We start from the raw sequence: 12017 nt of genomic DNA, 5'->3' as shown, positions 1-12017 counted from the left end.
ACAATCATTTGGTCCCTAAATCTTTGTAGTGTTTATTAGCAACCCCCATGTTTTCTGTGGACCACAAATGTCTTAAAAAGGCCATCAACATACTAGCCACTTACTCATTCAGTATGAATAGCATAATGTTATTGATACAGTGATTTTCAATGAGATGCCCAGCCTGAGCCTTCTTGGACTGTTTTATGGTAAAGGGTGGGAGTAATAATTCTAGAAAAAACAACAACAAAAACTGAAATTCTGTGCTATTGCTCATTTTAAAGGAAAGTAAACTATTCTGACCTCCCTTTGTTATAGAGATGGAAAAACACATTTTTTAAAAATTCAGTCTATATCCATAGACCCAAGGCTGGGTTAATAATCTACCTTAGTAGTATTAGGTAGTTAGAGTAGAAAAAAAGAGTTCAAAATGGCACTCAGAATAAGCAGCAGTTTAAAAAGCCCTTGAAGGTAACAAAGAAATTAAAAAAAAAAATGAAATGGACAAAGAAAGAAAGAGAAAAAGCCCAAGAAAAACCACAGCCACAGTGAGAACCTCAGGCCTGAAAACACACCCAAACAGGCTTCTTTCCCGGGTTGGCCTTGAACACTCTATTTACCTTCCCTTCCCTGACTGGTTACCAGTAAAAGCCCTAATTTGCTTGGGGAATAGCCAGTCAAGCCCTAGGAACCACCAAGTGGAAGAGACAAAAAGTATAAAAAGGGAAGCCAAAAGGAGTCGAGAACACTCCTCCAGGAGTTGGTCCACTCTCCTGTCTTGAGATTGTACAGCATGCCTCCTTCTTAACAAATATTGCCTGTTTGAGCTCTAACTAGTGTGCCTTACAATTCTTTGCTATGATGAGGCAAGAACCTCCAGTGAATACTGCCTGCTTAATAAATCCTGCCTGCTTGAGTTGTAACTAGTCTGTCAGTCTAATTCTTTGCTACAAGGACACAAGAACCAAGGGAAAAAAAAAAAACAAAAACAAAAACAAGAAAAAACCTGGCAGTAATATGACTTAGCTACTGAACATGCGTGCATCAATTGCAATGTTGGATAATATAAGTCTGCAGGACTCCACTGTCACCCTCCAAAATATATCTGGCTTCTGCAGAGCTTGCAAAGTGACTTAAATGATGATATAATGAATAATACAATCCAAGCAGACTTTGGATCTTCAGTGTAGCACTAATCACCCATTGGGAAGCAGATTGTTTATATTTACCAAAGAATGAGTACAATTGCAGACACGTCCACTTGGTTTTCCCCATGGACATAGCTCTTGCCCTAAAGCTCAAGAAATCAATGCACAATGTGGATATACAAACTACAAACTATATATATTCCAATTATTCATTCACTGCCTGAGAAATGAGCCCTATGAAGTAGACTATGATTATTGTTGCTGTTTAGTCACTAAGTCATGTCTGATTCTTTGCAATCTATGTACTGTAGCCCACCAGACCCCTCTGACTATGGGATTCCCCAGGGAAAAATACTGGAGTGGTTACCATTTCCTTCTCTAGAGGATCTTTCCAACCCAGAGATGAAACCCATATCCCCTACAATGGCAGGAAGATTATATAACCATTGAGCCATCAGGTTGTCAGTTCAGCCACTCAGTCATGTTCGATTCTTTGCAACCTTGTGAACCACAGCACTTCAGGCCTCCCTGTCTATCACCAACTCCTGGAGTTTACCCAAACTCATGTCCCTTGAGTCGATGATGCCATCCAACCATCTCATCCTCTCATCCCCTTCTCCTCCTGCCCTCAATCTTACCCAATATCAGGGTCTTTCCAAATGAGTCAGCTCTTCGCATCTGGTGGGCAAAGTACTGGAGTTTCAGCTTCAACATCAGTCCTTCCAATAACACCCAGGGCTCATCTCCTTTAGTATGGACTAGTTGGGTCTTCTTTCAGTCCAAGGGATTCTCAAGAGTCTTCTCCAACACCACAGTTCAAAAGCATCAATTCTTTGGCACTCAGCTTTCTTCACAGTCCAACTCTCACATCCATACATGACCACTGGAAAAAGCACAGCCTTGACTAGACAGACCTTTGTTTATAAAGTAATGTCTCTGCTTTTTAATATGCTATCTAGGTTGGTCATAACTTTCCTTCCAAGGAGTAAGTGTCTTTTAATTTCATGGCTACAATCACCATCTGCAATGATTTTGGAGCCCAGAAAAATAAAGTCAGCCACTGATTCCACTGTTTTCCCATCTATTTGCCATGAAGTGACAGGACTGAATGCCATGATCTTAGTTTTCTGAATGTTGAGCTTGTAGCAGTCTTTAAAATGTAGGATAGTCTATTCTCACTAGTACACAGTTCCATGAACAGATGCCAGTATATCATTTAGTGAAGTTATTTTAATGAATGATTATGAGAATGCTTATATATCTACAGTTGTTTCCATGTTGCAGTCTTTCTCCTTGAGGTCCCAGACTGTTATTTCATCAATGAGTTTAGTGTCTTGCAACTCCTTTCAGTCTAAAACCTGGGAAAGAAATAGGGAACTTTGTATTGAACTAACTTCCTCATGTCTCTGGATTATTCACCTCAATTTATTTTGTCTAAATTAAGACATTCATTTTGTGGTATCCATCAATTCTAACCTTTCAGAACACTGTGTTCTTATAACCAGCCTTGCTTTCTGTGGATCAAGTAACTTCTGAACTTCCCATTCATTTTGGCTTATAAGAAGTGCCACAAATAGAAATGGATTCGATTTGGGAGATGGGGAAGAATCTTTTAATCCCAATTACTACAAGTCATCCCATTCTAAGATGACATCACTTAAATTCAGTCTGGGATGTCAGAAAGCCAACCTTGATCTTAGTAATGGTGATGCCCTTGCACTAACACCTTTCTTATAGCTTTGGAAAATGGTGTGTCCTCTAGGTTTTCCAATGAAACATGGGGAATACTATGGGAATACGAAAAATGGGGAACATTTTTTTCCCTCCCATGGAAATGGAACTTCCCTTTTGGCCTTATTTAGACTATCCACCCAAGGACTTTCACTTTTCTAAGCAATGCAACACGTTTTTTCTGTTTGCCAGTGAAATCACAACACTTTTTTCCCCTCATTTACTGAGGACTGTTGCTTTGTTCATGCTTCAGGTGTATGTTAATGTGTTTGTACTAGCTTAGCAGAACATTAGATCCTTGGAAGAAAAGCTATGACCAATTAGATAGCATATTAAAAAGCAGAGACATTACTTTGCCAACAAAGGTTTGTCTAGTCAAAGCTATGTTTTTTCCAGTAGTCATGTATGGATGTGAGAGTTGGACTATAAAGAAAAATGAGCACTGAAGAATAGATGCTTTTTAACTGTGGTGTTGGAGAAGACTCTTGAGAGTGCCTTGGACACGAAGGAGATCCAACCAGTCCATCCTAAAAGAAATCAATCCTGAATATTCATTGGAAGGACTGACATGGAAGCTGAAACTCCAATGCTTTGGCCACCGGATGTGAATAACTGACTCATTTGAAAAGACCCTGATGTTGGGAAAGATTGATTGTGGGAGGAGAAGGGGACAACAGAGGATGAGATGGTTGCATGGCATCACCAACTCAATGGACATGAGTTTGAGTAGGCTCCAGGAGTTGGTGATGGACAGGGAAGTCAAGCGTGCTGCAGTCCATGGGGTCGCAAAGAGTCAGACATAACTGAGCGACTGAACTGAATGCCTGTATCCCATAAGAGTGTTCCAATAACAGAAACCCCTTATCCACTTTTATATCTTGCCTCCTACAATGCGGGAGACCAAGGTTCCATCTTAGGTCAGGAAGATCTCCTGGAGAAGGAAATGGCAATCCACTCCAGTATTCCTGCTTGGAAAACCCCATGGACAGAGGAGTCTGGCAGGCTACAGTCCATGGGGTCTCAAAGAGTTGGACAAGACTGAGCGACTTCACTTTCTCTGTTATCCAGCATCAACAGAATCCAATTACAGCTAAATTCTCCTATAATGTGCTAGTTCACACTGGCTGGGTTCTGTAGCACTCTTGGGGAATAACCTTTTTCTTCCTCTTATTTGGTCACAATAACCTCTGGTACGTTATTTAGTACTGTCACACTATAGCATACAGGTTAAGAGAGGGTTGAGGAAGATAGGGATTTTATTGCAATTTAGTAGCCTCTGTATTAATTTTAAGGAAGGAACTGTGTTAATTTTTCTGATTTGTAGTCAGATGCATTATAGATTGCATCACTAGCTCCCCTAAGGGAGTGCGCTAATTTTGAACAGGGAAGAGCAGCCTACTTCTACAAGCTCAAGCAGTTCATAAAAATCCGTACTGCCTAGTATTCTATGAATGATGACTTAGCTTAACAGACCTGGTTTGGATTAGAGTTGTGTGTTCTTTGGTGCTTGATTACTCTTGCAAGTAAGTCCCAGGGCTGGTCTTCGCTTACTCTTCTTTTCTCTCATTGCAGATTAGAGCTGCTTCATATTGGGTTGGCCAAAAAGTTAATTTTGGTTTTCCATAACATCTTATAGAAAATCTAAATGAACTTTTTGGCCAATCCAATTTACTACCAAGGGGGCCTGCCAGTTTTCACAGTTGGCTTTTAAGTGCTAATTAACCATTTCAGTTTTAGCTATCTTTACCAAGAACATTGATAGCATCACCAGTAAATTCTATTGGACCAAATAAAGCAATCCTTTTCAACAGCATAAAATACCAGTAGACCAGGATAAAAGGTTTTATGTTTGCAAGGCTACCTTGTAACAGCAGTTCTTTGTTTGGCCCCTGCCATCAACAATGGGGCACACAGCACAGGCTGGTCAGGAGGTCATTCAACTCTTAAATGCCATTCCAGTATCTGCTTTGGGTGCCATTCCTTGTGGCAAATACTGTAGGTTCAGTTTTCTGTGATACAGACACTGAAACAGAGATTTGCATTCAGGAGTTGTGTTAGGGTGATTTGATAGATGAAAAGAAAGAAATCATGTCTGGGTATGAAATTGAGAGTAAGACAGTTTCATTGAGAGTATCAGATGAACCTAGGGGCCTTCTAAAGCTGGGCTGAACAATCAGTGTTGTTCTGAATTAAATAATCAATTTGCCACATTGATCCAATAATGGATAAGGGTAAACCAAAAAGTGAGTGTGACCTTGCATGAGTTTGCTCCCTTCATCCAGGTTATCTTCACAGAGGATGCTGAAAGTTAAGGGCTTTCGGCCAACAGTAAATCCAGAAGCTGTGGAATAAACCCTTTATACGTGGGGAAGAATCTGGGTAGCTGCACCATTGTAATGTAACACAATCTTCAGACTTTTAATATAATAAAAGATTAGTTATAAATAGAAACTATACACTGAGATACATTTCATAGGAATGTAAGTATTAGATTCAGTTCAGTTCAGTTCAGTCGCTCAGTTGTGTCTGACTCTTTGCAACCCCATGAACCTACAGCACGCCAGGCCTCCCTGTCCATCGCCAACTCCTGGAGTCCACCCAAACCCATGTCCATTGTGTCGGTGATGCCATCCAACCATCTCATCCTCTGTTGTCCCCTTCTCCTCCTGCCCTCAATCTTTCCCAGAATCAGGGTCTTTTCAAATGAGTCAGTTCTTCACATCAGGTGACCAAAATATTGGAGTTTCAGCTTCAACATCAGGCCCTCCAATGAACACCTGGGACTGATCTTTAGGATGGTACTAATATCTAAACTTACATATTATTACAATTAATAGCAAACAACACACTGAACAAAATATCTATATACATATATTTTTCTGTGTCATAAGACACATTGGTTATCTAATCTACAAACCATATCTGGAAGAAATGTGTATTTGTGGACCCTGATCATTCCACTACCTCCAGGAATTGAACAGACATAGACTGGCTTTAACCCAAATTACCTTGTGTTCACATTCTGCCTCTGAAAGTCAGTTAACATGGATAGGTTCCTCAATCATCTTTCTTTTGATAAATATATGAATGTTACACAAAGGTGTTTACATAAATGTTACCAAGAGAATCTGTTCTACTAAATGGCATATATATTTATCCTTATCTTGAAATAAGCAGTGCATGAAATTTGCACATTGCCTAATTTTCACTTTGATAGTTCAACAATCCTTACAGTTTTGAAAGCAGCATATTATCATTTTATTAAGACTTTAGCATTTAAATAAAAGAGATTAGTTGATCTGTTATCTAATTAAGTCTTGCTATGAATACACAGTAATTTTATAATTCACATTTACTTTTACAAATGTCACAGCTCAAAGTTCAACTCGATATTACTATGAATTTATTATACAAAATATTTCTTGAAAAATTTGAAAGGCAAAAAGTAACTGAAATAAAGGACAATATGCTAAGTATAATGAGAGTTGTAAATAACAATCCTGATTACTGAGCAGAAATAATTTGTGTGGTACTTCTGAATATGAGACTTCCTTGGTGGCTCAGAGTGTCTGTCTACAATGCAAGAGTCCTGGGTTTGATCCCTGGGTCAGGAAGATTCCCTGGAGAAGGAAATGGCAACCCACTCCAGTACTCTTGCCTAGAAAATCCCATGGACGGAGGAGCCTGTTGCAGGCTACTGTCCATGGGGTCGCAAAGAGTCAGACACGACTGAGCGACTTCACTTTCACTTTCTGAATATTAACTCTTCTGATATACACTGTAATCCTCTTATGAGAGATTTTCATATTTCTCTGATATAAATGACATACTTATGAAATTCCCTCTGGATCATTACTAATTTAACAGAAAGAGAGTTTTGAGGTATTTAATAATCTCAACCAAAAATATATTCTTTGACACTGAAGGAAAATAAGAAGAGGCAAGCAATTGTTAAAACACATTAGCGGTATTAAAATATAATGTAAATCTCAGTAGGCAATACTGCTGAACTATTATGATAAAGAAAAATAATGTTTTTATATTGTTTAATTTTTAAATTTAAGGAATTGATTATTGTGGTGCATCCTGTAATTTTACTGCAACATAGCTGTAGACATGGTCAGAAAATTATAAGGATTTTTTTGAGTCAAAATTTTATGACATTTGAAACTGGGTCTCCTTTGAATAATTTGTAAAACAGGTTTCTACAAATATATGATGAGATTTCATATGATATATAGTTGTTGTAGGGAATTTAGAACTGTATAATAAATAAGCGATTGTATTTGAAATATGAAACATCATTGATATTGTACTCTACTTTTTAAAAGGAAATAATGCCTGTTTTCCAAGTCCAAATTATAACCCCTTTACATGGATGTTTTTCCTGGTTTCATGTCCTAACTACACCTATGAGGTATGTTATATATGCATGTGTATAACTGAACTTTATTTGATAATATACTAAATACATATGTTTATGTACTTACATGTATTATAGATTATGCATGATATGTACGTATGTTTAGTATGTAAATACAGACATAGACAGAAATATAGATTATAATACAGATTTCAATTGAAGTTACAGGCATAGGAAATTAGAATATTTCACTCACAATTTTTCCTGCAGAATAAATAGTATTTGTGCATATATCTATCTATATTTAAAGAAAATTTTATAAACAGCATGTTAAATGTCTTGAGAAGCCTCTGGATTGTATAAAAAAAATTGGAATAATGTCTTTCATTTTACTAGGAAAATGATACTGTTTTATGAGTTTTTTAATCACTATCATATTTAACAATGAAATTATAACTTTGGAAAATATATTTCTACTTAAAATTTTCCGCTGTTTTAAGCTTTTAAAATACCTAATCAATGCCTATTTAATTGTTCACAAGTGAACAAATTTCTAGATTGACTATCAATATTTGTCAATTTATGTTTTAATCTAACAGATTGGATCATGGATTAGTTTCACAATCATGACTCAAACATTGCCAGGTAAGACCTAGGTTTACTAATGATTGAAGTAGATACACCTTTAGGAGAAGTGGTTTTTGAGAACAAATTGCTATAGTACTGAAATTAGGCATGTTTGCAATGGGATTTTTTTGCCTTTATTTTTATTTTGGATTTTTTATCAGTATAAAATTATATTGAAACATTGTTTACTATGCATATCTGTATAATTGTGGTTGCGTGCTTGTGCTTAGTCGCTCAGTGTGTGTGACTCTTTTGCAACCCTATGGACTGTAGCCCGCCAGGCTCCTCCGTCTATGGGATTCTCAAGGCAAGAATACTGGAGTGGGTTGTCATTTCCTCCTCCAAGGGATCATCTTAACCCAGGGATCAAACCCAGGTCTCCCACATTGTAGGCAGATTCTTTACTGACTGAGCCACCAGGGAGGCCAAAATGTGGTTAATCCAAACTAGAAAATGTAGTCCAAATATTTTTATTAAGCAACAAGTTTTTGTTAAAAAGAAGTGGTAATAACACACTTCACTTTAAACTCTCTCATGTATGCACACAGACTTGTACATACTGTGTCTTCAAGTGTTCACATCCATCTGAGAAGGGAAGGCTAGGGGCATGAATGTGTCATCTTGAATGCTGGTCATTGTAACACACAAAGAAGTTAAATTGTAATAAACTCATTTTATTAGAAGGGATATATATTATTTCCATTTCATTCATTCTTGTTCCACTGTACAAAAATGTAGATTAGAATTTATGTGATTTGTCTTATATGTATATATGTGTGTAGAAGAAGTGTTTTATTTTTTTTCTTTTTTTAAAATTTTATTTAATTTAACTTTACAATATTGTATTAGTTTTGCCATGTATATACATATGAAAAACTATTATTGAAAAATTCAGAGGGATTTTAAGAATTTCTTCTTTGTAAGTATTATGTGGCAGTGGGGTGTAAAAAATGTAGAATTATTTCAATTTCTATATTTTTATGTTTATTCAACCAGTCAATATTGATAGGATGTATATGATGCTAGGCAATATAAATAAGGAAAATTGATAGAGAACTATATGACACTTGGGAAATATTTTAAGAGCTATTTTTTCAAACATAACTTGTTATGTCCATAATAAAAATTAAAAAGAAACAATAATTATTTATTTTTTTCTTCTAGTTGGGATTTTTACACTTCTGATGAGTATCCAGATGTCTCTGTGGGCAAAAAAGAAACATAAGATTTATCTGAAGAAATTCAATTCTTATATGCATAGGAAATCAGCAATGATTCCATTCATACTGTAAGAAAAATAAGTGATCTTATCTCATTTACAGAAAAGCAGTATAATAACTCAATAAATGAAATTTGACCAAGGATAATTGTCTATTCTGTTCCATAAATTCACAAACAATAGTATTTTGGCTTGAGTAAAAATATATAAGAGCAAAATTTAGCTGAATTTAGAGAAATAAACTTGAAGCAAATGAAAAATTGAAATTATAGATATCGCTAATTGAAAATAGCATCCAGTACGTTTGCAAGGGACTGATACTTGAATGAGATGTTCTTACTTCATTAAATCTTTTATAATACTATTGGCTTAAGACAATTTAAAATATTTGAATTCTATAAAGTGAATATTGCAATATTTCAAACACTTGAATTTTACATATTATTTTGAGAGTGTTTTTTTCTTTTTGTTCAATATGTCATTGAGAAATTTCAGATGTCTTGAAACTATTATGTCAGTAGTTCAATTTTACCTATATTAAAAGTTAAATATTTATAATTTGCCATGCATCTTGGTTATTCATAATATACATTGTATATCATTTTGGAAATACAACATTCAAAATATTTTCTAGACATTACTCATTAAACATTTGAATATACTATACTGAAATATATTTATGTTTATATTTACATATATATCATATTTATATGTGAATATAGAAATAGATATATTTCAAATGGACAATATGTGATGATGAGGAAATTGTGCATTAGAATGTTGAGATTAAGAGTGGAAATATATTTTCCTTTATTTCCACATTTTAAAATTTCTATGTCTTCTCAAATCCAGTGTATTAAGATTGTGCATGTAAACATGCAAATATACTTTGACAAAGAGATGAATTATGTTATAAAATTAAATATATATTAGTTAAAAGTTTAAAGGAAATTTTTATTCATATTTAAATTGGGTCTTTTCTAGAGTCTTACCAGTTATTGGATATAAATGTATCTAAATAGATGGATTGGTAGACATACATATATCAAAATATTATTATTAAACCTCTTAGATATTTAGATATTTGACAAAATATCCTTGGTAAAGGTAGGTCTAAATGCATTTTGTAGGTGTTTCTTATTAAGATATGTGACCAACTATTCAAGACATAACAAAATGCTCTATTCAAAAGCTTTACCACTCCCAAGTGCACCTTATTAAAATATCACAAAAGAATATAACAGCATACTTTAATTCACTAATATTCATTCAGCAAAACAGCATGAAATCACAATTATTTGCAGTAATATTCTACTTCAGATATGCTGCTGTATTTCCAAATGTGTGACTACTTTAATCTTATAAATGCAACTACATTCTCAAATTCTAAAATTCTTGTGTGTATATTTTCAATAATTGTGATTTTTATGTCAATGTAAAGATTATGAAGATATTAGCAAGTGAAAAATTCTATGCTTTAAACAGAGAAAGACAAATAGGCCTCATCTCTACTTTAAATAAAGTATGTATGTATGTTGGAGAAGACTCTTGAGAGTCCCTTGCACTGCAAGGAAGTCATACCAGTCCATCCTAAAGGAGATGAGTCCTGGGTGTTCATTGGAAGGACTGATGTTGAAACTGAAACTCCAATACTTTGGCCACTTGATGTGAAGAGTTGACTCATTTGAAAAGACGCTAATGCTGGGAAAGATTGAGGGCAGGAGGAGAAGGGGATGACAGAGGATGAGATGGTTGGATGGCATCACCGACTCAATGGACATGAGTTTGGGTAAACTCCGGGAGTTGATGATGGACATGGGGGCCTGGTGTGCTGTGGTTCATGGGGTCGCAAAAAGTCAGACACAACTGAGTGATTGAACTGAACTGAACACATAATGTCAGCATCAAAGAATATGGGATTAGTCAAAAATAAGTTGTGTGGTTTGAGAAAGGAACAATTTAGATGCTATCATCAGCCATATCACCTAGGAAACAGAGTTCCAATATGGCCACTTAACAGGACAGTGTTAGTCACTTAGTCCAGTCTGACTCTTTAGGTGTAGCACTAATCACTCATTTAGAAAAGGCAGAGGAACCAGACATCAAATTGCCAATATCCATTGGATCATAGAAAAAGCAAGAGAATTCCAGAAAGAAAAATTTCTACTTCTGCTTCATTTACTACACTAAAGCCTTTGACTGTGTGGATCACAACACTGTGGAAAAGTCTTAAAGAAATAGGAATACTAGACCACCTGAGAAACCTGCATGCAGGTCAAGTAGCAACTATTAGAACCAGACTTGCAACAATGAAATGGTTTCAAATTGGGAAAGAAGTACGAGTACATTAAGGCTGTATATTGTCACCTTATTTAACTTATAGGCTGAGTACAGCATGGGAAATGCTAGGCAGGATGAAGGACAAGCTGGAATCAAGATTGCTGGAAGAAATATAAATAACCTCAGATATGCAGATAATACCATAGTTATGGCAGAAAGTGAAGAGAAACTAAAGAGCCTCTTGATGAGCGTGAAAGAGCATAGTGAAAAAGCTGGCATAAAACAAAACATTCACAAAACGAAGGTCATGGCATTGGGTCCCATGATTTCACGGCAGATAGATGGGGAAACAATGGAAACAGTGACAGACTTTATTTTGGGGGGCTCCAAAATCACTGAAGATGGTGACTGCAGCCATGAAATTAAAAAAATGTTTGCTCCTGGGAAGAAACGCTATGAGTGACCTAAATAGCATATTAAAAAGCAGAGACATTACTTTGCCAACAAAGGTCCATCTAGTTAGAGTTATGGTTTTTCCAGTAGTCATGTATGGTTATGAAAGTTGGACCAAAAAGAAGGTTGAGCACCAAAGAATCAGTGCTTTTGAAGTGTAGTGTTGGAGAAGACTCTTGAGAGTCCCTTGGATTGCAAGGAGATCCAACCAGTCCAT

General features: G+C 35.8%; 1 protein-coding gene across 1 annotated transcript in view; it reads left to right on the top strand.

The window, feature by feature from the left end:
• The window catches only part of TECRL (trans-2,3-enoyl-CoA reductase like), a 142671-nt gene extending 133456 nt beyond the window's left edge, over positions 1-9215 (top strand). Inside the window, exons 10-12 of the mRNA XM_070372954.1 lie at positions 7190-7275; positions 7821-7866; positions 9013-9215. Of these exons, the coding sequence (XP_070229055.1) occupies positions 7190-7275; positions 7821-7866; positions 9013-9140 (260 nt within the window). The 3' untranslated portion in view covers positions 9141-9215. The remainder of the gene's footprint in view (positions 1-7189; positions 7276-7820; positions 7867-9012) is intronic.
• Positions 9216-12017: the final 2802 nt, after the last annotated feature.

The sequence above is a fragment of the Bos mutus genome, chromosome 6 (assembly GCF_027580195.1).
Source record: "Bos mutus isolate GX-2022 chromosome 6, NWIPB_WYAK_1.1, whole genome shotgun sequence".
Taxonomy (NCBI): Eukaryota; Metazoa; Chordata; class Mammalia; order Artiodactyla; family Bovidae; genus Bos; species Bos mutus.
The sequence above is the reverse complement of the archived record's forward strand: the minus strand, read 5'-3'. Positions and strand labels throughout refer to the sequence as shown.